General features: G+C 36.1%; 2 protein-coding genes across 7 annotated transcripts; both read left to right on the top strand.

Annotated features, from left to right (window-relative positions):
- The first annotated feature begins 2,885 nt into the window (after positions 1–2,885).
- LOC127867999 (ectonucleotide pyrophosphatase/phosphodiesterase family member 5-like) lies at positions 2,886–9,801 on the top strand. The gene is made up of 7 exons (XM_052409546.1): positions 2,886–3,045; positions 5,616–5,868; positions 6,213–6,423; positions 6,885–7,039; positions 7,349–7,521; positions 7,829–8,026; positions 8,805–9,801. The coding sequence occupies exons 2-7, from the start codon at positions 5,649–5,651 to the stop codon at positions 9,120–9,122; spliced, it is 1,275 nt and encodes a 424-aa protein (XP_052265506.1). The 5' UTR covers positions 2,886–3,045; positions 5,616–5,648; the 3' UTR covers positions 9,123–9,801.
- A 12,228-nt stretch (positions 9,802–22,029) lies between these two features.
- Positions 22,030–26,127, top strand: LOC127867997 (uncharacterized). 6 transcript variants are annotated; one of them, XM_052409544.1, is made up of 4 exons: positions 22,030–22,526; positions 23,475–23,908; positions 25,116–25,376; positions 25,764–26,127. In XM_052409544.1, exons 2-4 carry the CDS (start codon positions 23,903–23,905, stop codon positions 25,926–25,928), a joined length of 432 nt encoding a protein of 143 aa, XP_052265504.1. In that variant the 5' UTR covers positions 22,030–22,526; positions 23,475–23,902; the 3' UTR covers positions 25,929–26,127. The 6 variants fall into 6 exon arrangements, with proteins under 6 accessions (XP_052265504.1, XP_052265502.1, XP_052265500.1 ...); XM_052409542.1 differs by having other exon boundaries at positions 22,032–22,452; positions 23,465–23,904; XM_052409540.1 differs by having other exon boundaries at positions 22,032–22,457; positions 23,465–23,904.
- Positions 26,128–27,084: the final 957 nt, after the last annotated feature.

Below are 27,084 nucleotides of genomic sequence, written 5' to 3'. Positions count from 1 at the left end.
TGTTTTGGTATTATTGACACAGCTGAGTAGGTGATTTCGCTTTAGTGAAAATTTTGACGAACGACGAAGAAAGACCGATCACATTAACTAGCCCTAAAATTGATCTACAAATAGCCCAATTTTGTGTCACATTTGAATAATTTTCCATTTCCTCAAAAACGAATTATTTGACCATTCAAAAAAAAGATCGAATTGCAGTATGAACATTTATTTCAAACATGTACATCATACACTAGAGTTTCAGGAACAGCAAATCAAGTAAGAAAATACAAAATAAACATATCATATATCTGCACCCGTGTTAATATTAAATATAAGATTTACAACAGTCGTTTAGTTCAATATATTGAAGTTTGAAATGAAATGTTAATAAATCTTTTGAAAGAACCATATTTTGAAAGGAACATTTCACAATTTATGAGGATTTCATAACTAAATGACCGCCATGTTTTCAAACAATTAGTGACGTTTCATTCATTCTTTTGAAATCTAACAATGAAATGATGAACATGATTAATCTGTTTTTGCCAAGTTCGCAATGTCTGTAAATGTGTACAACAATATGAGTGAATTTATTTTAGCAAAGAAAAAAATCGATTCAGGAATTGGCCGTTGCTCCCGCTGCATTTAACACACATGTTCTAGGACGGGTATGAAGTCATCTTTACATCCAAACTGCGGTTTCTTTACAAAGTATCTGTCTTGAATACGATCAATGGTTTCCAATACGCAAGGAAGCCGAAATGAAAAATCTCGGGTTCCATACGCCTTAGGCTGGTAGGACATTACTATCGGTATCCCATTTCGTGCTTCCACATGTCTTTGCTGCCGAATCCGATGAGAATTCCATAGATGGGTAAAAGATTTCAGATCACGTTGCATTAATGGTATGAAACAGAATCCGAAGCATTCTAAATGCACAGGATCATCAATCCGAAGCAAGCCGCTGTCTACCATATCCTTAAAATAGTTCCTCCAAAACACAGTAAAACTGACTCTTAAATTTACCCAAAAACGTTCAATACTTTGATTGCCAGTGGATCACCCAGTCATGTAACTGTTCATTCAAGACATGTTATCTCTGTCATTAAACCTAAACGCTATCTGCATAGCTCGTACCCAAACGTTTTCTGCCCCTGCATCGCCACGAACCAGACGTAGAAGGCGACCAATACGTTTCACAAAGTTAACAAAGAAGCCCGCGATAAGTCGAGGGTCATTATTCGAATAACATGCCTCCAGCCATAATATGCAATCCATCCACCGCAACGTGTATAGCAATTCCAAAGGCTTTAGCTTATCATACCCATCAATGTGTATAGTAAAGACTAGATAGTATTAGGACATTTATTGGTATAGACTCTGCGTCGCAGGCGATGTGCAGACCTGACAGCAACACCCTCAGGATCAATTACCTTGCATACACACCTTGTTGTTGCTTGGGTTACTTTGACATTTGTGGTTTTGTTCACCAGTTTCCATATAGTTTTATAACCACATACAGCCGTCCCTCTTTTATATACTGAGCGAATAGCTCGTATAACGTCTGGAAGAAGAGATGACGCGTTGCGTCTTTTGAGACCTTCGCAATATCAGTTACAGTTGCTCAAACTGAGAGCAGTGTTGTGTAGGAAAAGCAAAAATCCACATATATCCAGACGCGTATAGCCCTGTTTGTGATAACGTGAAATCCAAACATCCCTTTCTTGATTTGAAAGTACAGCTAACGATGAGTCAACATATATCAGTGCCACTAAGACAAACATCTGCAATATAAAAAAGTTGTGAGTCGTTAAACACACGTTTTGCATGTATTAGTTAAAGAAAAATATCTAAATGAATCAATCGAGATTTAAGCTCTCTAAATGCTCATAAAACCCAACGAACACATTAATATTTATTGTTTGCAAACACTGTATGTTATTTTTACATTTATACCAAGCATTCCTTCTGTAAAAATGGACTGTCTGAGGTCTTGCGTGTTTCGCAAGAATATACCAGAAACTAAAAATCCGTTCGACGCCGGAAGTCATGAATCAATATCGCAATAATGTGATGATGTCAAAGTTCTACAACGACATGATATGAAAAAGGTGTCATGGCGTAAAAAATAACTCATCGTGTCGACTAAAACTATGATAGCAAGTCATTTTCACAAGAGCATGACGCCAAAAGTTATGTAGATTTGTCGACTTAGATCATTTCGACCAAATATATTTTCGGGAAACGCCGGAAACATTTACGTCGAGACTTCAACTTAATGTCGTTATGACGAGTAAAATTAAGGTGGGAAAAGCTACAAAACTATGTCGACATACCATATTATTTAACAGTAAGTCGATATAGATTATTCCGGCATGACCACATTATTGGGGTGTACCATATACGTTTCCGTAGACAAAGGGCTTTGTTTAAAAATGTTTAAATAATATCTGTGTGGATCACTGGATGTCGAAATGAATCATGAAGACATGGATTTAACAAATGGGTATGTCGATATATATATATATATGACGATAAATATCGTCAACATTATATTGGTGAGATACCTAGATTATGTCGACCTAATATTTTTTCGGGCAAAGTCGGAAACATTTACATCGGGATTTCAACTTGATTATGGCGAGTAAAATTAAATGGAAAAACCTACAAAGCTATGATCACATACCTTGTTATTTCGCAGTGAATTGATATAAACTAATCCGGCATGACTATATTACCGGGGTGCACCATATACGTTTCCGTACTTTTAGACTTAACGTAGACAGGTACACTTTATCAATTTTGTAGAATTTATGAAAACAAATGGAATGTTTCCCAAGCTACAGAGAAACGTGTCAAGAATTCATAACAGCTGGCCTGATGTACACGTTATCTGGTAGTTAAGACGTATCTAATTAAATACCCTTGCATAACCATCCACACTTATCTGGCTAGGCGGATTGGAAAGTGGGCATTCGTTCTGGAGGTGTTATTGTTCATGGCTAGCAGGTGACGAAGGGCCATTTTTGCAAAAGATGGTGTGTTCTTGACAGGATTTAAACGGTGAGGATTTCGTTATAGTTTTTAATTGATATATTTTCATGTATAGTTTTTATTTTGTACTCGTCTGTTTGTTTGAACCTGAGTTATATTTACGCTTGCTTAGTTATAGGTTTAAAAAAAGTAAAAGATACACAGTGGTTTCTGCGTTATCAACTAGCTGTACTTTTAATCAAACATTAGTTTAAGTTTAAGATTCGTCATGACTTTCAATCGGCTCAAACCTACATGATTGGCAATGACAATAAAGAGATAAAAGCTTCAGCATTTCTGGGTTTCCATTTTATAATGTAGGCATATTCAAAAAATATGTACATTCTCATTGCGTTATCTCGATTGATGTCTCCATTTCCGTCCAGGAGCTTTTTATTATTGTTAAACATGTATATTTACCGACATATCAACATTTACCAATTAATATAGAGCCAAATATACCTTATATATATAAGTTACTATCGTCAGAATAAACTTCCAAAAAGAGTTTAGTTTTTTATTCTTTTGTAATTAAGGTATATCTTAAATAATTCAGTGTGCCGAAAATCGGCTTCGCTTTAGGTTAACTGTACACAAATATTGAACACTTGAATTTTTAGCTCGACTATTATATATGAAATATATATAGTGGAGCTAACCTACTCACCCCGGCGTCGGCGTGAGCGTCTGCATTATTAGCGTTAGCGTGCAAATGTTAAAGTTTTCGTACTGCCCCAAATATTTTCTTTATCCCTTGACATATTGCTTTCATATTGTGCATACTTGTTAACCAACATGACCCCAACCAATAAACAAGAGCAGACAACTCTATCAAGCATTTTGTCATAATTATGGCCCTTTTTCCACTTAGAATATGCAGCAAATGTTAAAGTTTTCGTATTACCCCATTTATTGTCATTGTCCCTTGACATATTGCTTCATATTTTGCATACTTGTTTACCAACATCACCCCAACCTTTAAACAAGAGCAGACAACTCTATCAAGCATTTTATCATAATTATTGCCCCTTTCATACTTAGAATATGCATATTATTGATAAATCTATGATAAAGTTTGCGTACTACCCCAACTATTTCCTATATCCTTTGACACATTGCTTTTATATGTTGCGTACTTGTTAACCAACATGACCACAACCTATAAACAAGAGCAGACCACTGTATCAAGCACTTTGACATAATTATGGCCCCTTTTACACTTAGATAATTGAACATTTTGCTTAAATTGCCATAACTTCTTTATTTATGACCACATTTTATTATTACTTTGACAAAACAACATTTACCTGAATACCACAATGGATTCCACCCAAACAATACCCCACGCCCCTACACAGAATCCCTCCCCCCCCCAACCCCCCCCCCCCCCCCGAAAAAAAAATAATTATTTTTTAAAAATCATCTAATAAATTACCCCACCCCACATTATACCCGCCTCTCACCCCCTTACCCCCCTACCCCCCCCCCCCCGCAAAAAATAATCTTTTTCCTTTTTCTTTTTTTGAAAGATGGTTATAAATTATTGAATATGAACAATTTCCCCATGATGGCTTAGATTATACTGTCAAGCACTCGAATAGTCGAGCGCGCTGTTCTCTTAATTTAATGATCATGACTATAGTAATTACTTTCTATAGATCTTGTCAGTGCAAGGATATTTCATGAAGATTTGTTGATTTATTTTTGTGCGATTGTGAATAATAAATACTTGTGGTTACTCGACGCAATATACTTCTTAATAAATGAAATAACGTTTTTTGTCTGTAACCTAAGTGTTAAGTTAAATGATTAAAAGATGTAATAAAAAAGAACTATGGAAGTCATCTTTATTGACTGAATCTTTAGTTCTTAATTTGGAAAAAAAACTTGCAAGACCACATTTAAATCCCATGGCAGCAAAATTCGAAATTTCTCTTTTCATATAATACCAACACAAAGTCCGGACTCTGGATCCCATTGACAATGGTTTATACGCTCATTTGGACGCAGCCGAACCCAAATGAAGCGATTTTGGGCTGCACAATTTTCCCGAAACTAATGTTTTAAATTAAAGTAGGATTGCTCGTCGCTAACATGCACAGTTTCTTTATACAAACATGTAACAAACCCAAAATTGAGTTCACAGATGCGTGTCTTTATGTACACAACTATATAACCCCATTATATAAATTTAAATAAAAGTATCTTGTATATTTGAAGCACGAAAGCATTTGTTTATATAACAGTCAAAACTCCCAACGCAGTACTCGATTTGATCTTATGTTTCGCATATTTGCTATGCACAATGCAAACACGTGCCATGGGTTTACAAATTTTATTTAAGTACAGGCATTTACCACAATGTGTCAAAACGTTACCAGATTTCCGTCCGTTGTATTACGATTAAGTTACGATTCTTTAGTGTCCGACGTCTACATTAATACGGAATGATACTTATCTTGAATACTTTTAATTAATGCATGATGGAGTTAATTAACTTGTAATAAACATTTTTTCTGACTGTCATTACTTTTTTCATCACGACTAACATCTAGGTCTATGCAAAGCAACGCACTCACAATTTTAAATCTTATAACCAGGCTTCGAATTCATTGGTTAAAAGCAACGTTGCTATGGAGTTGATCTCGTGGTTGTTGGTTGTAATGGGACTCGCCGCCGGTGTCTATAGCAACAAGGTGCTGTTGGTTTCCATGGACGGGTTTCGCTGGGACTATATTCGACAGACCGCGACGCCACATTTCGACGCGTTGGCCGAGAGAGGAACGAGAGCAGACTTCATCAACAACACCTTCATCACTAAGACCTTTCCATGCCATTATTCCATAGCGACAGGTACTCGTTTCATTAGCGTTTGCAGTGAAGATTTGTAGGAGGTTCGTGCTTTAACTATTTAAATAAATATTGAAAAAGTGTTGACCGTGTTTAAACTAAGGACATATTGTAAAACGATTCACCCTCAAGCAAGGAACCATTTTACGAAGCCATGTAATACACTTGCCAATCGGAAGAAAAAAAACACACACATACATGTCCGTTACTTTATATAAGCCTTTATTCACTTATTTCAACCAGGCCCTTAATTTTAATAAAGTCAAATACACCCGCAGGAAATATGTTTTTTTTTAATTATAAATGGTTGTTTCATTGAGAAATATCATGATATATTTGCCATACAGGTCTGTACGAAGAAAGCCACGGCATTATTAGTAATGCCATGTACGACCCCATCACAGGGCAACGCTTCAACATGGGCAGTAAGGAGACCTTCTGGTGGGACGGCGGGGAACCACTATGGGTTACAGTGGAAAAGGCGGGGCTCAAAAGCGCAACTTACTATTGGCCCGGAAGCGAGTCTGTGATAAGGGGACACAGACCGACCGAGTACAGGTTACATTATACTAAATAATCGAGTATTGTAGGCGCTATACACTCTTAATAAATCAACGTATTTTACTTGAAGGGATGTCTTGCTCGTTAACAGTTTCCTGGTTTTATCTTTTAGAAATATTGTTATGGTTGGCTTAGGTATTCACTACTAAAGAACTGAAATAGGATAACGTTAAAATATATAATAAAAAATGCACTGAAATGGGGTTACATTCCACTAGATAACGACCGAAAAAGAAGGTGCAAATACAGTATATTTTGATGTTTTGTGTCTAGTTCCTTTAAAAAAAACATTATTGAGCGTTTGTATTGCGTAAATAAATTCGGCGTAGAATAGCCTTTAGAAAATGTATGGTTCTGTGGTCTGTATTCGCAAAATGTTGCATTAATTTTAGCTTAAAGTCTTCGCTTACTACCATTGATTGATATAAGGGAAATATTTAGTATATTGTGACTTGCAGGAAATATAACGAGAGTGTTGAGTTCAATGTGCGCGTGGACACCGTTGTAGACTGGTTGACGGACCCGGAAAAAGACATCAGCTTTGCGATGCTGTATTTCCACGAACCAGACCTCACCGGTCACGTGTACGGTCCGGACTCGGAGGAGGTTTTAGGTAAGATTACACTGCTTATAGTTTCCACAGGTTCCATATTTTCCAAACTTTTAGGCTTTCCTATATATCAAATGTTGCACGCATGGTATCGTTTTAGATGGATATGTCCTCTTCTAATAATAGCAATACAACATATATCGTGCAGCAACTTCTAAATAAAGTAAAATTCAAACACCCTCTGAAATCAGGGCTTTGGCAGTAAGATTTCGACAACAGCACAATAAGAGAAAATGAACTTTTAGAAATATGCACTACTTTCGACAACGGAGGGATACACAATGATTAAGTTGAACGTAACCTTAATTGTAGCTAAAGTTCGAGCGATGGACGAAGTTCTGGGTTACATAGTATCGAGTTTTGACAGCGCTCGCCTCTGGGAGAGCGTGAATCTGATCGTCACTAGCGATCATGGAATGACGCAAATCGACAGTTCAAACCTAATAGATCTTCTCCATTATGTGAGCAATGATGTCTTGATTCAGGTACGTATTCCCATAGTTTTTTATGCCAACTCTATATTTGTCACACACCTGTAAAGAATATGAACTAATTTTCACGTTTTAGTGTAATTAATATTGTCATTTGGAAGGAAACCTGGTATGCCGAATATTGACAAAAAATGGATGAAACTACGTTGTAATCAAATATATAAAAATTCGTAAAACAAGTCTTAACCTTGTGGAAAAGGTGATGCAAACAGACTGATATGAAATCGAAAGGACTTTAATGTTAATACGCGAAGAGTGATCGTGAGTAAATATATTTTAACAAAAGCATTGCCCTTTACAGGTACCACCGTCGATGGGTTCCACAGCAAATATCATGGTAGCGGCAGGAAAAGTGGACGAAGTGTTACGAAACCTTTCCAGGGCGGAACACATGGACGTGTATCGCCGCCAAGACGTCCCTGAACGCTTCCACTACAGCAACAATCCTAGGATTCTAGATATAGTGGCGATCGCTGATGAACACTGGACCATTGTTCGGGTAATGGCTTCAATGCTGAATGAGTATTGATTAAATCATAATTTTATTTCCACGTCACAATATTGCGTGTCAAACGTTGAAAAAATCAATCTTTCCATATATATATATATGTTCTTTATTTTCATGTTTTTATGGTATAATATATAGCCATTTAAAATATTTCCCATTATGCAAATTATAAAACATATATATGACTATTTAACAACATATATGTGGATATAATGAACATTTAGAACACACAAATATTTTGAAAAATTATACAACACAAATATCAGAATTGTACCACATGTATATGAAAATATTGCATACATATATGATATATATATAAAGTAATTCTGATGTATTTCACACTGCCGTAAGCATCATAAAAATCTGTGATTTATGGACTAGTTGAAATTTTTAAGAAAAAATGTTAAAAAAATTATTTGAAAAAAAGCTACAATTACCGATGTATTTGCATCCATTAACGTTTAATGTGGATCTTAAAAATGTCAGGTTATCTTGCACCCTGTTACCATACTATATCTAGGGTTGAAATTTCGGCTTTTGTTATAAGCAATATTGATTGTGTATGTGTTAACTTTCTGTTTTCGAAATATTTTACGAAAGGTTCGTTCAATTTGAGTATTTATATTACTTTTAACATCCTACAATAAAAAACAAAAATATGCATGATGTCATTTTATATCAGTAATATCCACGTTTCAGTTGGTTCCTCAAGTTTCTAACACATTGTGATGAAAAATAATGTTGTAATGTGTATCCCTTTTGTTATCAGAACGCGTCAACGTATAAGGATCGGTCGAAAGGGGCTCACGGCTACGACAATACTCTGATGTCTATGAAACCAATCTTCTACGCCAGGGGTCCCAACATCGCAGCCAATACCGTCGTAGAGCCTTTCAACTCGGTCGACATCTACCCGATGGTGTGCAACATATTGGGGATCCAACCGGCCCCCAATAATGGGTCCCTTGAGAACATACGAGGTTTCCTCAAGTTGAGTGCAACCAATGGGGCTTCACAATTGTGTTCGGTGTACGCGTTCTTAGTAATGCCGTTGTTTTTGCACCTGCATATAAGCGCTTTTTTATAAATCCATTAGTCTTATGTTGGTATGGCTGTTATGAATTGGTTTAGCAAGTGTATGATTATTGATTATTGGTTATGTTGTTTTAATTTTAAAAACAACCTACATAAGTTGTCAATTATGACAACGCCAGAAATTGAACATTTCAAAAAAAGTTTACAAGAAGGGGTGTGACTTGTGGTTTGTTTTGATGACAAAGCCTTATCAAGTATTCAGCAATCTTTATGACTTTGTAACGTCTACTTTATTTACAGACCCTGATATAATGTATTCGGTGATGGCTCATTGTGATGCTTATTTTTTATTCTGACGTCGGAGATATTGCTTGGTAACCATTAGTGTATGACTCGCTCTGTGAAAACTTGGCTTCATGAATGTGCGTAAAGTGTCGTCCGATATAAGCCTGTGCAATCCCTTCAAGCTAATCAGAGACGACAATTTCTCGCCTGAACTGGATGTTCGCTTAGAAGAGACTTCATTTAAACAAAAAATACCAGAAAAGAACAACGTGTCGTCCCTGATGAGCGTGGGTTAACAACACTTGGCACCCATACATTAAGTTCCTTTTTTAAGATAACGATTCTCGTATCAATATGTTATTTGAATGCATTTTTGTATTTGAAACTAATTATACATTGTACAACCCATTGTTGCTTTGATGTATCTAAATATAGTATAACTGTGATCTGTTTACGTCATATATTGTCGGAGTCTACGTTGACTAATATACTCTATGCCTCTCGATTGATGTATTGACAACGGAATATATACCGAGGGTTCCGACAATCGTTAGGCATATTGTATAATTGTAATTTATAATGAAATGTTCACCACTTCTAAAAATACCTCAAATTGTAGATATGTTCAGATTGTGCATATTAATTTCCTTAACAGCTATCATAAATTGTAGAATGTGAAATAAACTTTATTATACGGACGTAATCGGATACGCATGTAATATGATATGATGTATACAGTGTGTCTGATGTTAACACAATATTGACACAATTGTCAACCCTATAATTGTGGAAAAATGTGCGCGTTTGCATGTTCATTTCGATCATTAAACGTGCATGTTTGTGTATTGTCAAGAAATAAAGAAATTGAAAAGTACAATGTAATGTTAAGGGCAATCAACGACGCCCGGTGCTTTCGTGAATAGAGAGAGTTTTAGAACAAAATCTCCTTGTAGACGGATACTACGCGTGTTATTTGCCTATTGCGTTCAACGACTTCACTTACTGTCAATGGAACAAGGTATTTATCGTGTCGATGGCTGGGTTCTGATAGGATTACATTGGAAGGGCTGTATCTCCGAATTGTGACGCCCTTGAGCGCTCGGATACCAGAGCGGACTTCGTCAACCTCACTTTAATCCCCAAGACGTTCCCGTCCCATTACTCGATAACCACCGGTAAGATCATATGAGAGATCATATGTCATGCCCATTTTAAAAACCTATCTTTGCGGAAAATGTATGTATCCGCATCAATACATGGATCTGAACAACTATTTACATTTTAAGAATAACATGAAATGTATACTATAAATACATACAAAGCATATACGGGGAGTGCTGAAAGTGTAAGTAGTTTTTACTATCATACATGTTAAATGTTAAATAACTTAACTAACGCCATACTCTGCGAATTCGTAAAAGCTGGGCTAGCTTAACTGTATACGTCAATATCGGAATGGAGTTTAGCTAAAGATGATTTGAAGATACACCACAAATTAAAACTCCCATGCATCAATATTAAGGTTTCACATTATTCTTGTCTAACATTAAATGGCATTAACAGAGTCGCGTTCTGAAAATGATTTACAGTTTGGAACAACCCTATGAAGTTTGGTTATGTCTTTCGATGTTTGAATTTCTCCGAGTATCTCCGAGTATCTACTAATGAGTCTTACAATACGCGAACTATTAAAATAAACATCAAAACGGTTAAGGTTGTGTTTAAAGTTCTGTTCGCGGAAACGCACGGTATTAAGGTTCGTGTAGAGGCTTCATTTTGAAAATGTGGGACCCCTAGCATTGAACTCAAATTTGACTAAATGAAGAGTGCTACATTGAAAATGTATACATATTTGCTTTAAATGATGTTTTTCCTTCAAACTGCTACCAATTTTGTACATCAACGTATCATACCATCCACAAAATCAATCAAAATACAAAGCGATTTTAACACTAAAATATGCATTATTAAAAAAAATCTGAATCATGTTTTTTCCACGTTTTTCGGCGGAAAATTATATAACTAGTGAATAATATCGACATTGACGAGGGCAAGTTACGCTTAAATAGTAAAAAAAGTTTACATATCTAGAAATATCGAAACTCGAACACATGTCATTTCATCACCATGGGGGCAGCCAATTTTAAATTAATAAAATAGAAAGAAACATGCTAAAAACTCACTCATCGCCTAATTGACATTCCAAACGGTTGACAAATGCATTGGATTGTAATCTTTCCGTTGATGTTTGCAAACTGCACGATCAGACCTCATAAACACTCAAAAGAATAAATATATAAGAAGCATTTCACCAATGTTTACAATTGTTGTCGAATCACATGTATTTTATAATTGCGCATAAAATAGTACGCTTACAGACTGACAGAAAGATCGATACGTAACTCCGTTCAATTCATAACGGTATACTATTCTATTGATAAAATTTAATAATAGATCACTTTATCAATCTAAAAGTTGAAATAATTCTTTTAAACGGAGTTTTTAATAACGAAAGTGAAAACAACGGAAGTTGGATGGATATTCTGTGAGATGCACTTCGGCTCCAGAAAAACAATACACATAAACTAAAAAAGACGTGTGGGGGACAATTTTCAGCTGGAAAATATTTGAAATAGGGTAAGTGATGATATCTCTACGTGGTCATTTCTGTTATTTAGTGCGATCTCTTGCTGATTAACGTTAATAGTTGTTTTACTAGTTGCCACCCAGCTGTCAAAATAAGTATGTGTTTTCTCAGGTATGTGTATACACATACCCGGTTTTCTCACCACTGCACGTGGTTTGACCGATTTGTTTTGCACGTTTTTCCACGGAGCACAGCGATGGCCACGCTTTCAAAATGAGTAGAAGGAATCGAAATATAAAATCAATCGGTTGGCCGATTTCTTTATATTCCTTTACAATTTTATATGTCGTCTGCAATCTATTTCAATTTAAGATGGTTTAAAATTTGCAATTTGGTTGAGAGGTAAATAACAAAATTGTTAAGCCTTTGAAATAGAATTGTGACTCTTATTATCCACCATACCTGGATTTTTAAAAAGTAGTTACGTTTTAGTTATTTTTAGAACTTTGTTTAGGAAATTTATCCAAAAAAGGCAGTTTAATAAAAACTCATTTGTTGTTTTATGACAATAATTTTCTGTGAAATGTTGCTAACTTGACCTTGTATATGTATATAGCTTTGTATTTATTCGACTTAAGGTAGTGCATATCCTTCCTAACTTTAGATTGAGATTTTGTAAATTAGTGTAAAAATGTATTGGTTTTAAACCAAAATATGAATAAAGCACACAAATATTGAATGTCAAAAATGTGTTGATATTATTCTATCCGTCTTAAGCTTTAAAATGATATATAGTTTACCATGGTATCGTATTGTACCGCATTGAATGAAGAAAAACCAAAGCGAAGTTTTAATGAATTTTATCCCCCCCCCCATGAACCTTAAGGAAAGAGAGTGTTCGATCCGCTCACAGGGAGGTCATCTAACATGGCCACGACTGACCCAATTTGATGATACGGTGTAGACCCACTATTGGTCATTGTTCAAAGGTTAGAATTGAACAGCGCCGTCTTCTATTTGCCGGGTAGCGAAGCGGAGATCCGAGGACTCCGAGGCCGTATATCTATAGAAAATTCAACGAAAGCGGCGACTTCTCGGTCAGCAGCTGGAGCGTGCGCGTCGCGAACGAGGCGAGAGTCGTCCGCAGAAGATTTTCTCACCTGAGGGGAACTTCTGCGGTGGCTCTGCTAATCCAGCTGAGTCCGTCACCCTCGAGCCGGACGTCTTCCACACTGCTGGGAATGCTGTCTTCTCCAAGATGCAGCTGACTTGTCATCCGCTGTTTATCGTCGAGAGCTCGCTGACCCGGACCTGCCAGAGGTCCCGTCTGTACAGGGACGGGGATAGTGGGACAGCGAGACCACCAGTGTGGGGGAAATACGGGGCGGACCAGAACAGGCTTCTTTCCTGGGGAGGTATTGAAGCATGCCTGGATCTTCGAGGGGGTGGCTTTAAAGAGGGACCCCGGGGCGGCGGGACCTAGTGCGCTCAACGCGCTGGGGACCCGTCTCGAGGATGAAGACGACGGCTGATGACAACAAGTGGGCCATAAAGGCGGAGCTGTGTGCTGCAGCGGTGCTGCGTTCAGACATGAATTTGTCTTTTGAGATTGTCTATCTACCAGTGCACATTAAGGTCTCATTGGCCACCGTGCACTGGTCTATTTGGATCTAAAATTATTTCTTTGGCGAATACCCGGGAAGCCGGGGTAAATTTGACCTACTTTGGCTCTAATTCAATCTTTTTCCCCTGAAAGGTCACAGGGGCAGGGCCATCCCTAATAACTCCGTGAAGGGGCTCGAATGGACCTGTAAATAAACTCTGAACAACAACAAAACAGCGTCGACTTCTACACGCGATTGAACACCGTCTAGGACTGGTTGCGAAATGCATAAAGGGCATTAGCCTTGCCATGATTAATTTTTATGAACCCGACAATACGGATCATTATTACGGACTCCATTCAAAAGAGGTCATATAATAATAATCATAACTTTATTTCACGAAGATAACACATTAAGAAATAACATTTCTTTTTTTATAACGGTAGATATAGCCGAAGAAATGTACAGGAATCTTTCAAGGGCAAACCGTGTGTTTGTTTATCGCAGAGCTGATGTATCCGAACACATTAATTATAACAATAACGCCCGAATTTTAGATAGTTTTTGTAAGATTTGCATTATTGTTTTAATCTAAATCACAGTTAAGAGATTTGAACAGTACGAGTCACATTTCTTTTTTCTAAGCATCTCTTGTAAGCAGATGGGTATATTTAAAAGGATAGTGAGTTTTCAGCCATGATGAATACATGAACATTTGAAGAAACTTTTTAGTTTGGTCATATACATGTTTGTTTGTGGTTCGACCTTAATTGTTTTGCAGTATTGTGTGTGAAAAGTTTTCAGTCGAGTTTGAGTATATTTTCATATGTTTAAGAATAAATGCTGTTGCGAAATACTTGTTATATACCATACACATGCATCTATTTTAAGTTATCCAAATGGGGAATAAAGAGAAGAAAATTACATAATATATAGCTGCGGAACGAAAAACAGACACATATATATGCTCATAACAACGCTGCAACGTACGTCGTCAAGAAAATACAATTTATACCGCCCAAACTGTCAAGAGGTGTTACTCTTAAAATATATTGAATCTAACTCGAGCATATTTATCTCCCTTTCCACAGAGACCTCAATATATCCATTGACAATATCAACCTCCGCGCAGAGATATGACTGGAACCAGCACAGCTGGATCAAATCCCTGCCTTCATAAGCAACCCGTGATGATCGTCAAGCCACGTGGTATAATAATGATACCGTTTTTATTTATTATATTTTTTTAATTTAGGTAATTCATTTTTTATTATGAACCTAAACTACACTATTAAAAAAACACATGAAAATTATACAACTTTTCAAAATAGAAATCTTATACAAAATAACAAAACATCCTATCAAATCTTGTAGGGTTTTCTTGTGATGGCATAGATGGTATGTAAAAGCATGGAACGACAACTCTGCCTGGAGATTGTGACAATTTATTGCAAATAAGAATCAAAGTAAATACACGTCATTTGGATAAAAAAAATGGCGTAGCTGTTTAACCTAGCGTTTTACCTTTGCTGAACTTTGTAACGTCCAATGTAATTTGAATAAAAATACCCCACCCGTAGGCCAGACACTTTTCGAAATCGTAAAAGTGCAATCTACAAACAAATATCACATTTACATTAATAGGTAATTCAATTGGTTTTTAGATGGTCGCTTTAGCGACCGTCTAACATGCTTGATGTAAAATTCAGGCCGGTACGGCCTAGGTATGATTAGCCCAATTCCCGCTTACTACGCGCGAAGAAAGAGTTGTATAATTTATGCAAGAGGTTTGAGTTCTACAATTATGTTTATTCACAAATGGAAACATTATATTAATATCGTGTTAAATGCAATAGTTTCGAATGGTGTTTTATAAAAAAGAATAAAAAAAACAATGATCGTATTGCACGTGTCGCGGAGGAGATTGTTTATGAATGATTAAAATAGTCCACTTTCTGCTGCGTCTGCGTGACGTAGTATTTTCGCTCATCTCATTCATAAATCTGAGGCTGGCGATAAACAAAGGGGAGTCCGGGTGAGAATTACGCACTAGTATGGAATGGGTCAATTAGGTGCTGCGTTTCCTTTGCTTACTTCAGTTAGAGGTCAATTCTTTACGTAAAAGCAATCACAAGGCCCCGGCTTCAGAGGAATTGCGGAGCGTTCTTACATAATTAAAGTCGTAGTCGCATGGTATTTGCGTTTAGCGTCCTATTTGGTCACGTGGTTCTTTTTCGCGGGTGTTTTGGCATTCATGATATGAGGCTATTAATAGATGCGCCTGTCGATAAACAAAGGAAAGTTTACGGGCGATAACAACGCAATAGGTTACGCTCTCACATACAACTCAATGATGTAGTACAGGTCGTAAATTGAGAGATTTGGGAAAAAGTTGACGCTTATTTATATTCTCAATTTATAAAACGTTGAACATAAGTTCAAATAATACGAATGACCTGTTTCATAACCTCGTTCATGCTACTACATCGGGTATTTCTGGAAAGCGTTCTTGGTTCTCAACACATAGCGGCGATCTTTTGTATTTACGGGTGCTAGCAACGCAATAGTAGAAGCTTAGTAGAAGGTTTAGCTTGTTTATATTCACAGTTCTCAATACATTGACAGTTGGATATGAGTTCATCAATTACTCAGGCATACTATAGGCAACCTCGAAAATGCTTTATAATCGCTAAAACCGAAAACAACCAAATATATTATATTAAATATATTTATAACAATACATGTCTTTTAAAAATGTAGTCGGCGTATACGCCGACTTTGAAATAAAGTTAGCAATTTACTTTTCTAAATAATTGAATACAATAAAACAAAAGTTAAACTATTGTGTTGTGTTTTTCACTTGTAAGCTGCATATTCACCGCATGAAATGTGTGTTAGCATTGTCAAACCACACAGTGTGAGTAAATAACAAATATACTACGGGAGAGCACTTCATATGTGTCCTCATATGCCTTGTTATGAGTATCTTTCTTCATTATCGAAATATATCGTATGTTTATATTTGATTTAAACGCAGTTTTCTTTCGTCACATTTAAATCACACGTCAATAGCGCCGTCATGCGAAAATGGGTCTTATGCGTTTCGGCAAGCGTTTGTTAAACCCAACATGTGCTCTTGCGCAGTCAGGCCATAGGCGACGCTGTTCGCTTTAAAATCACTCAATATGTTATGTTTCTCCTTACCAGAAGGAGGGATAGCTGAGTGGGTTATTTATATGATGGGCGCATATGGAATAAGACCCATTTTCGCATGACGAGGGTCATTACAAATCTCATTGCGAATTGAAAATCCCACATTTAAAAACAATGCTTTTTGTTCCAAATAGAATTCAAAATAGCAAACTTGTTAATAATGGCAGCCTATCAACACATTAAGGAATGATTTCCAGACGTGCTGACCAAGTACGGCAAACATTGTGGTATGATATTTAACGATTTTCTCTTATCGTGACACTATACTATTTCGCTAATGATTGTTTTCTCATCTTGGAGGCGAAATTGAAATTCTGCGAGATGGATTGTAACGCGTAATTGTAACAGGGTCACAATTTGTGTCGTTTGAGCATACAGAGAGTAGTCCGGAATTTCTTACACTGAACAGTGCTACATCCTTTGAATTGAGCACATACGCAGTGATGTAGCAAAAATTCAGAGGTTGTATCTCGAATCAGCTTATTAAATATTCGAAAATATTCATGCGTGTCTGTTGGCGTTATGTAAAAGTCACTAAGATGAAAACTGAAACAGCTTCGCCTAAAAGCGCATTAGTGCTCTATACCTATGTTTATGTTAGCGTTGTTGACACCGTGTGAACTGCTCGGGTAACAAGTAAAGCATAAACAGCAATGTTTATATACTTTTATTCCTCCATATACAAGATACGAAGATTATTGTATATTTTGAATTTGTATATGGTGTCAAAAATCAAAAGTTTTGTACACGGAACTTTCATTATGAATTTATATTCTTGGTGAGATAGTCATTTGATATTAGAAAAAATATTCCTTTAATATGATGGTGACTGCAAACCTTCTTTATATTAAGTTCTCATTACCATTTTCATCATACTTTCTTTGCTTTCAGAACTTTCAAAAAAGCATTCTGTTTTTATTTTGTCTTAGTTATTTCAATGAAATAATAAGGATGATAAAAAGTGCGCACAAAACTCGACCCGTGCGCTATGACACACACTTTTTAAAGTTGAATGGCGTGTGTTCATTTCAAACTTGCGATTGATTTTGAAAAATGAATTGCGTGTTAAATTATGCAATAGCGAAGATCTTCAGTGCCTTCAGCGCTTTGATTTATGTTGTGAAGTACACTGCAGTGCGTTTTGCAACGAAGTTAACTGCGTGTTCATAATGATTTAGTTTTTCTCTAATGAACGGGCTTGAAGGATAGAACAGTTTTACACTCAACTCTCGACATCAATACAGTTTGTGTGTGCCAGTTTGTATTTAGAAGATTGTCAGCGCCAAGTCGTTTACAGTACTTACAGGCTCACGTTCTAACATTGAGTAATTACTGCAATATTGCAATATGTGTACTAATTTAATTTAGGTCATAAAAGTATTGGTTTCCCCTATCCTGATATTCGTTTTGACTAAACTATTGTAATTGTTTTCTAAATTTAACGTTAAACATGTAAGTGTAAAGTTTTAATTGAGCCGTCGTTCCAGCAGAGGATATAATTATGGTATGTCCATTATAGATTCTTAATTTGTTTTCAACAAAACATAAATACTATCTTTGATAAATTTAACAATAATTATTCCACCATATTGAACAACCACTAAACCCGGTCTGTTCGTATAAATAATGCAAATAAGTACGGATAATTTTCTTGTGGCCAGTTGACTTAAATGTTTTCATTTCACTTCAATTCTTTTTTTCCTGTTCTGTATCTATAGATATATGATCATAAATATCTAATAATAAGAAATAAGCCACGAAATCTGGCGTAACACCCCGTAATCAATTTGCATGTGATGCAGCTAAGAACTGCGTAGAAAACGACATTCGCTATCATTGATCTCATTGCTATAACTCTTTATCTTTTACCAACACAAACCACAATCAACGCCATATATCTCCATAAATATAGTTCTTGTTTAAATTATAATTTTTCAAGTAAGTCGGATCCAATTTTCACGAACTAAACACGATTGCTCGCTAATAATAGAAATATACGACAAAGTAAAGTGTCTGCACGATAAAGGAAGTATTTTGCTCAAACAATGGAATGATGCATGGAATGATTGTAAATCATACATTGACATGCTATGTGTGTGATATTTTTCTTGACATCGGTTAGAATATTCTTACTATATTCTCATCACAGGACACTTTTATCATCAGGGAATAACTCCACCTACTCACATGGTGTGAACACACAATATGATGCTGATTTTAACCCATGTATGCTTAGTGGACTTTCCCACCCTTCTAAATTGGATCAATTAATTTCCAAAATTAGGAATGTCTAGTATATGTATTTCTACATTAAGAATATTTCTTACAGATATTCCTTTAAGCAAACAGCGCAGACCCAGATGAGACGCCGCATGATGCGGCGTCTCATCTGGGTCTACGCTGTTTGCCAAGGCCTTTTTTCTAGGCGCTAGGCATAAATGGGTTAATTTTGAAAATAAAAATGGCTATGATAGGGTCACCTTTTCAGTGTGCTATGTGTGGAGTACTAGAAAAACGAAATTTAAAATTCTAAAGTCATTTTGATGTACTACGCTTTACAAACGCATATCTAGAGACAAATTTAGGACTAAAAAATTGGTTATTCTGAGCATTTCACATAAAGCCTGTTATTTTTTATCCAGTTTATTTGTACACACTGTATTTTCCATTTAATGTTATTCCGCGCTCAGTTATTTCTGATATTTCCGGCATGAGCGTATAAAATACGACATTATTTGTGGGATTTCTTTTCAGCCTTTTCTATGAGGTCGTAACATTGCGTGGGTCAAATCTCAAAGTGAGGCGTTGAACTGAACAGGGCACAGACAACGTTCTAATTTCATAAAATAATTTTGATTATATTGTTTATCGTTGTGCAACTTGCATTAAAAATCTGCAGCTAGAAGGAACAAATTATTTGAATATCCCTCAATGGCAAACTGCTTTAAATAGCAAACATATGGGACTATAAATAGTGTTGTTCTAAGTATTACACGTCACGCGTTTATACATAAGAGTTCTTTAAGAACATAAACATATTTCAAAATCGCAGAATGACATTTGTACTCAAAAAATACTTAATTGAAAATAACAAAATATGTAGTTGTTAGCAAAATGAGTAAATCACAGAACTTCCATGTTTCACCAGTTCAAATCGGCTACTGGGATTCACTGTTGCCAGTTTAATTCGGAAACTGGGATTCATTGTAACCAGTTAAATTCGGTAACTTTCGGTAACTGGGATTCATTGTAGCCAGTTTGATTCGGTAACTTGGATTAATTATAGCCTCTGTAGCCGCTCTCATTTCCGGAAAACTCAACTGAATTATCCATTCCCAAAGTTAAAAAGCAAACCAAGCAATCTATACATACGAGTTTATTTGAGATAACACTAATCTCTTAACTAAATGTACACAAAGAAACATCTACGCAAGCAACGACGTATAGTCTGCAACATACGAAGTAATTCAAACAAGGACATATATTGTGGGTATTCTCAAATTAATTCAGTATTCATTTACATGATACATAAGTCCGCGTGGCTTAATCAGGTTGCAAGATCAATGGGGTTTTCAGGGGTTAACACACGGATTGGAAAAAATGTAAACGCACCGTTTAGAACTTTATTTTTGCAAATATTTTCAGTTATTGAAATACCTTTACAAATATCATGAGTTCATAACATAAAGTTTTTCTTGCAATTTGTATATATATCTTAAGATTAAATAATAAATCCTTGAATACGTTTAAAATCAGTGCCAACATTTTAAGTTGCGTTCAGCATAACTGTATACATGAATGCAGTATAGATCGAATTTATGGCCAACAACGTAGGCTTATAAAATAAAGTAATTCGGACGTATTTCACATTTTCATAAACAGCTTTAAATACTGTCTTTTATGCACTAGTTGAAATTGTCAAGAAAAATTGTTTTAAAAAGTTATTCAAAATACTGCACCAGTTACCGTTGTGTTTTTTTTCCATTAAAGTTTAATTGTGAACCTCACAAAGTTACGTATTCCTGTACCCTTTTATGGCATCTAATAATAAAGAATAGGTCATGCCCTCGTTTCGATTTTTTACAAAAATATCAATGCATCTGCACTTAGTGAATAAAATAAAAGCAACAAAACATTTCGTTTTGTAAAAAAAATTCAAAACAACATTACAGAGAAAATTTGTTCGTAGGGACGCTTTCTGTCGCCGAATATCTGTATTTAATGTTTAGAGAGCGGAAGTTAAATTTAAAAGGATCAATGAGTTAAAGTTAATACGTTAACCCATTTATGTCTAACGTCTAGAACAAAGGCCTTGGCAAACAGCGTAGATCCAGATGAGACGCCGCATGATGCGTCGTCTCATCTTGGTCTACGCTGTTTGCTTAAATGAATTTCTGTAAGAAATATTCTAAATATAGAAATAAGTTTACTATAAATTCATAATTTTGGAAATAAATTGATCCAATTTAGAAGGATGGGAGAGTCCAATAGGCATACATGGGTTAAAATTTCGATGAGATAACGCGTTTCAGGATACAATATTAAAAAAGAGAAAACACTGTACTAAAAAGCATACCTCCAAGTGGAGCTTAAACAAAAAGACTGGTCGATTTGTCAGAAAAGTACAAGTATGTATGAAGTCAAGGTATATTGATGCAGCGTTTTGTGGAAGCAAAATCGATATAGTTCCTATAATAAACAAATTAACGAGAAAAAACTACACAAATAATACATGTTTATGTAGCTCAAGCATTGACACAAATCTAAAATAGACATCTTCATTGGAAAGAGTTAAAATAACAGCGGGTCATAATTTATTTATGACTGAATTGACGTATCCCTTCTCAACCAGTATGCAACAGCCACGTAACACAACTATGGTCAAATTACCAGTCATTATCATTAAGCTCGTGATCAATTACAATTAAGTTATATTGGCAGGTGTCATCTACGTTGCATCCGTTTCGAGCATATCAATTGCAACCATCAACTGCAAAAACGAAACATCACGGAAGCACACTATGCGGTTTGAACGAGAAGTATTTTGCAACTTTCTAGGAAAATGAAGATAAAAATCACGAACATACATATATCATAATGCCTTTCCCTAAGAATTTGTTTTAAATGCCGACAAAAACAGACACCATTACTGAACGATTTTATAATGATTATAAGCGTTTGCAGTTGCCTTTTATTTTAAGCGTTCCCGACACAAGACATGCAAGCGCATGCGAGAGATAAGATCATCCAGGCTGGTTTTCCTGATATTGCAATTCAATAAAGCCACTAAACATACGTTTGCATAATAATTTGCCACAAGAAAAATGCGTAGATATTTTACTGAAACGATTTGCACATGAGGAACCTTTTTTTGTTTAAATAAAGAAAGTTGCTTTGATGTAAGGTGCGTGTGATATAAGACGGATATATATTGTGAAAATTGAAAATAATATTTGTATCCTTGAAATTTCAACTTTAAGTGAAAATACCTTAAAAATATAATGCGAATTGTTCCGGAATATTAACATTTGCCTGTGACATCAGCAAAAACTTACGAACTGAGAATTATTATATGGATACGTGCCATGAGTGTTTTTACTTGTGTACTTGTGAACTGATCACAAAAGTGATCTACTTACATTCGTTTTAGCTATAAACGACATACATTTCCCGATTAAAGGGATCTTTTCACGGTTTGGTAAATTGACAAAATTGAAAAAAGTTGTTTCAGATTCGCAATTTTTTTTTTAGTTATGATATTTGTGAGGTAACAGTATTACTGAACATTTACCATAGTCCAATATAGCCATTATATGTATCTTTTGACGATTTGAAAACCTAAAAAATATAAAGCGTTGCAGCGCTAAACGATTGAATAATTTGGAGAGTTCTGTTGTTGTCGTTTAAATTTACGAAACTACGAAGATTGCTTATATAACGTATAAAATTATTACATTGTGTAATCACGGCGGAATAGCCAAGAGGGCTAATGCGTTTTTACTTCAGATTAACTCCAGGACTCCGGGGGTCATTGGTTCGAGCCCTGATACCGGCTACTTTTTTTCCTTTGTTAAAATTTTATTCTTGATTTTTTACTGGAGCTTTTAAGATACAATGTTTACATTTATCAATATAAAGCATTTAATGACAAACTTCAAAATATGCCAAAATCTGTGAAAAGGCCACTTTAAAGGGATCTTTTTACGGTTTGATACATTGACAAAATTGAAAAAAGTTGTTTCAGATTCGCAAATTTTCGGTTTAGTTATGATATTTGTGAGGAAACAGTATTACTGAACATTTGCCATGGTCTTATATAGCCATGAGACGCTACTTTTGACGATTTAAAAACCTAAAAAATATAAAGCGTTGCAACGCGAAACGATTGAATAACTTTGAGAGTTCTGTTGTTGTCGTTTAAATTTGTGAAACTACGAAGATTGCTTATAAAACGTATACAATACGCCTCTTATGTATGCTTGGCAGGATAGCTCAGTTTGCTAATGCGTTTTTACTTCATGATTCCGGGGGTCATTGGTTCGAGGCCTGCTGTGGGCTACTTATTTTTTATTTTTTAAATTTTAATTTTGATTTTTTTACTGGAGCTTTAAATTTTAATGTTTACATTAATCAATATAAAGCATTTAATGACAAACTTCAAAACATAACAAAATCTGTGAAAAAGCCCCTTTAATACCTGGTTAGTGACATGAAGGTTTCGTCTTACGTGTTCTGGTGAAAGACCTCTGACTAGAGGCGAAACAAAACATTTGCTGGTCAAATATATTTTCTCGTGAACAATTTACATTTACTGGCGTACGACTTACATTTCCATGTGAACGACTTGCTTTTGCCAGTTAAGTACCTGCATCTACCCGTGGACAAATTTGTCGTCATTATATTGTAAAATAATTGCCTCCGCAGTTTTGTAATAGGTGCATAACAAAAAGAGTCGCTAGCGTATATTTCGAGATTGGGACAAAAAGCTTTTATTTCAAAACCAGACTAACGTAAGTTATTGTACGCGCGTAAAAATGCTGTTGTTCACACCCGAGTTGGTCTATCTCATCGCGGTGGCGTCGCTGGGCAACGCCGATGGTGTCGATGGTAGACGGAGGAATCCAGCCAGGCTGATGCCACGGAATGTATGTAAGAGACTATTTCAGAACCTTTCTGGTAAAATTGGGCTAAAAGGGTGTGCGAAAAGTGACGTCCCAGATTGGCCTGTACTATTCACGGACAGCACTTTCCGTTAAGAACTTGATTCTCCTTTAGAAGAGTTCTCGTTCAGGCGAGAAAATCCTTAAATGCAGATCCCTGATTAGCCACTGCGGACTGCACAGGCTAATATGTGACGACACCTTACGCAAACGAATTAAGCACAATTTTCCCAGAACGCGGCTCATTTAACCCTTTGCATGCTGGGAAATGTGTCGTCTGCTAAAATGTTGTCTGCTGAATTTCTATAATAACCATTTTCTTCGATTTTTTTCAAAGAATACTATCAGAATAGCAAACAGTTTGGATCCTGATGAGACGCCACGTTCTGTGGCGTCTCATCTGGATCCAAACTGTTTGCAAAGGCCTTCAAATTTCGGTTCCAGCACTGAAAGAGTTAAGAAAACAGAAAATCCCACCGAGGCATTACAGTGGCATTACAGGAATTAAAGAACTGAATGTCAATGGAATTATGAAACCTAGTTTCCAGCTGCATGACTGGTCGCTGTAATGCCAGTTTGTTCGAAGTGGTGTTTGCTTTTTATCTTATATCGATACAGTATATGAATGCATGCTTAAAGTAAGTATTGGCACATAAAATATATATTTTGTTAGAACGATAGTAAAATTGGGTAAAAAACTTTATTACCACAACAAAACACTATATTCAATAAGACATTTTCAAAATAAACTCATGTTGAACGTTAGCATTTTGTTTAAATGCTTATGATATGCGATTAATCACAGCGTATTTACCGGTATTGCAATATTAATATATAGCGCATTGATAATATGATTGTCATTCAAATAAAAACGCTGCATGATGTAATTTGTTCCACGTACTAAACAACGTTACAGCCTATATTAATGATTGTCCTATTTCTACCGTGTGCTGTTGGTCTGGTAAAACAGTACACACATAATATTGATAACAAGAACCATATTTTGTATTGGACGTAAACCAAGGCATCAACTGTTTTACTTGTATAACACAATTTTACTATTGAACTTATTTTTACTTGATGAACATATAGAAAAAAGTGAAAAATTCAGTTGTTGTTTTAATAGCTAAGAAAATTATTTATCTTTTGACAAGACGATATTTCTAGCGTTTTATATATTATTATAATTTACGAAGCGCTTACCACCGGAAATAGACGGCCCCTACCGATCGGCGATCGAAGAGAATCACCCAGCTTCCGGCCCCAACCAGGAAGTAGAATCGACAACTCAGCTGACCGGAAACATCTCACATAACGGCATTCAGTCAGACGCAGACCCGGCGCGGGAGTCAGCAGGAAACCAACGGGACCAAGGTAGTCAGGGGCAGCATTTCCTGTTTACAGTTCCTACCATTCCGGCACCACAGGACGTCGACTGTCATATAGAATTACAAACCGTAAGTATCATTAAAAGTGTCCATAACTTTGGATAAATAAATAAATACATATGATATGATTATCTAAGCCTCTGTTACCTAGTGCTTACATGGCAAATCTTGTGTCTCACATGCGTTTTGTTCTAATAGGACACACTATTATATCAGCCTGTTTTTTTTCATACGCTGACATACGTGTTGCCATTAACAATAGTTTAATAGGGTGTTGTGAATGTTGTATGCATGCAGCGAGATGATTGCAACATAACATCAATCATAAACTATATTTTGGTTAATGCAGCAATTTTTACATCAATCGACATATTAATGAGTGTTTTGTGTTGTTAATATATTTTAGAATTTTCCCCGCTTGCCATGACACTACCATATATTTTTTGCATGTCTCAGATTCAGATTCAAGGCGGTAAATGCACGCAGCTGGGCGGCGACAGGAGGCGCCCTTACATCTGTCAGAGTGGCCCGCATATCGTGTTCGAGCCCCGCTGTCGGCAGATCGTCGAAAATCGGCGGCAGCGGAGCCGCCAGCAACTTCCGGTGGAGGGCGCTGATTGACACTCCTTTGATCCTGCGATGATGTGTTTGAAAAGTCAATGACAGAAAACCGAAATGGTGAATGCAGTTGTGGAATAATAATTGAACATAATAAGTTACCAATGTCATTCGTCTGGTTTTAGATCATGTACAATATTTGCTGTATGTAAATGTGTTCTGTAATCTTTAAACCCCAAAATAAATTCAAGCCAAAATTGTATTTAATTATTCGCATTGGATTTTAGCTGATAATGACGAGGTTAAGGGATCGGCATTCGTCCGTCATGCGCTGTCCGTAGTCAACACGTGAACAGACTGCCAACTCTTTTAAATTTTTTCACAAAACATTTTAATCCGTGATGAATTCAAAATTGGGTAATGTGATGTTAAAACCTTGACAGCAAAAGCAATTTAAAGAAACGGTTTGCAACTACCGTAGATGCCAGTTTTTAGTGCCAAACCGATGTTAAACTAGGTAAGCCCTTCGTTTAAGTGGCAATTTTGGCTTTGCGACTCTTTTGCCAAATTAGACACCCAAACTGAACAAAAAAAAATAATACAGCGCCAAGAATATATATGGGCCGTGCTCTGTGAAAAAGGGGTTTAATGCATGTGCGTAAAGTGACGTCCTAGATTAGCCTGTGCACAGTCCGCACAGGCTAATCAGGGACGACACTTTCCGCCTTAACTGGATTGTTGCTAAGAAGATACTTTCTTTCACCATTAAAATATCATTAAAGCGGACTGCACAGGCTAATCTGGGACGACACTTTACGCACATGCAATAAACCCTCTTTTCACAGAGCACTGTCCATACGTAGTCGGATAAGGAATTGTTCATGCATTGTTCATGCATAGGCTCTTATGTCGGACACATGTCGAAATGACGAAATAGCTGCAGGCTAACATATCATGCTTAAATTAACGTAGTTCTTTGAGCGACCGTGTTCAACGAACGTTAAGGTAAACCTAAATAAAAAACACACTAAGTTTTGAATCGCACGTACGAGACTGTATCGAATGTTTTTTGTGAACCTCCTAATGATTTCACAAAACGAGTGAAGTTTACTGTTGAAGAGCATTCATTTGATATTAACATAATATATGTTAATATAATATATGTTTTATATAACATTCACCAAGAACGCATTTATAGTAATGTACTTTAAGGAGAATG

This window comes from Dreissena polymorpha, chromosome 2, assembly GCF_020536995.1.
Source record: "Dreissena polymorpha isolate Duluth1 chromosome 2, UMN_Dpol_1.0, whole genome shotgun sequence".
In the NCBI taxonomy this organism is placed as follows: Eukaryota; Metazoa; Mollusca; class Bivalvia; order Myida; family Dreissenidae; genus Dreissena; species Dreissena polymorpha.
The sequence above is the reverse complement of the archived record's forward strand: the minus strand, read 5'-3'. Positions and strand labels throughout refer to the sequence as shown.

Excerpts from the sequence above, each read along its gene's own strand:
- LOC127867997 (XM_052409542.1), top strand. The coding sequence starts at position 23,794 with ATGCTGTTGTTCACACCCGAGTTGGTCTATCTCATCGCGGTGGCGTCG. Across the intron at positions 23,905-25,115 it reads CCAGGCTGATGCCACGGAAT|CGCTTACCACCGGAAATAGA; the intron begins GTATGTAAGAGA and ends TAATTTACGAAG. Across the intron at positions 25,377-25,763 it reads GTCATATAGAATTACAAACC|ATTCAGATTCAAGGCGGTAA; the intron begins GTAAGTATCATT and ends TGCATGTCTCAG.
- LOC127867999 (XM_052409546.1), top strand. The coding sequence starts at position 5,649 with ATGGAGTTGATCTCGTGGTTGTTGGTTGTAATGGGACTCGCCGCCGGT. Across the intron at positions 6,424-6,884 it reads CACAGACCGACCGAGTACAG|GAAATATAACGAGAGTGTTG; the intron begins GTTACATTATAC and ends TGTGACTTGCAG. Across the intron at positions 7,040-7,348 it reads GGACTCGGAGGAGGTTTTAG|CTAAAGTTCGAGCGATGGAC; the intron begins GTAAGATTACAC and ends CCTTAATTGTAG.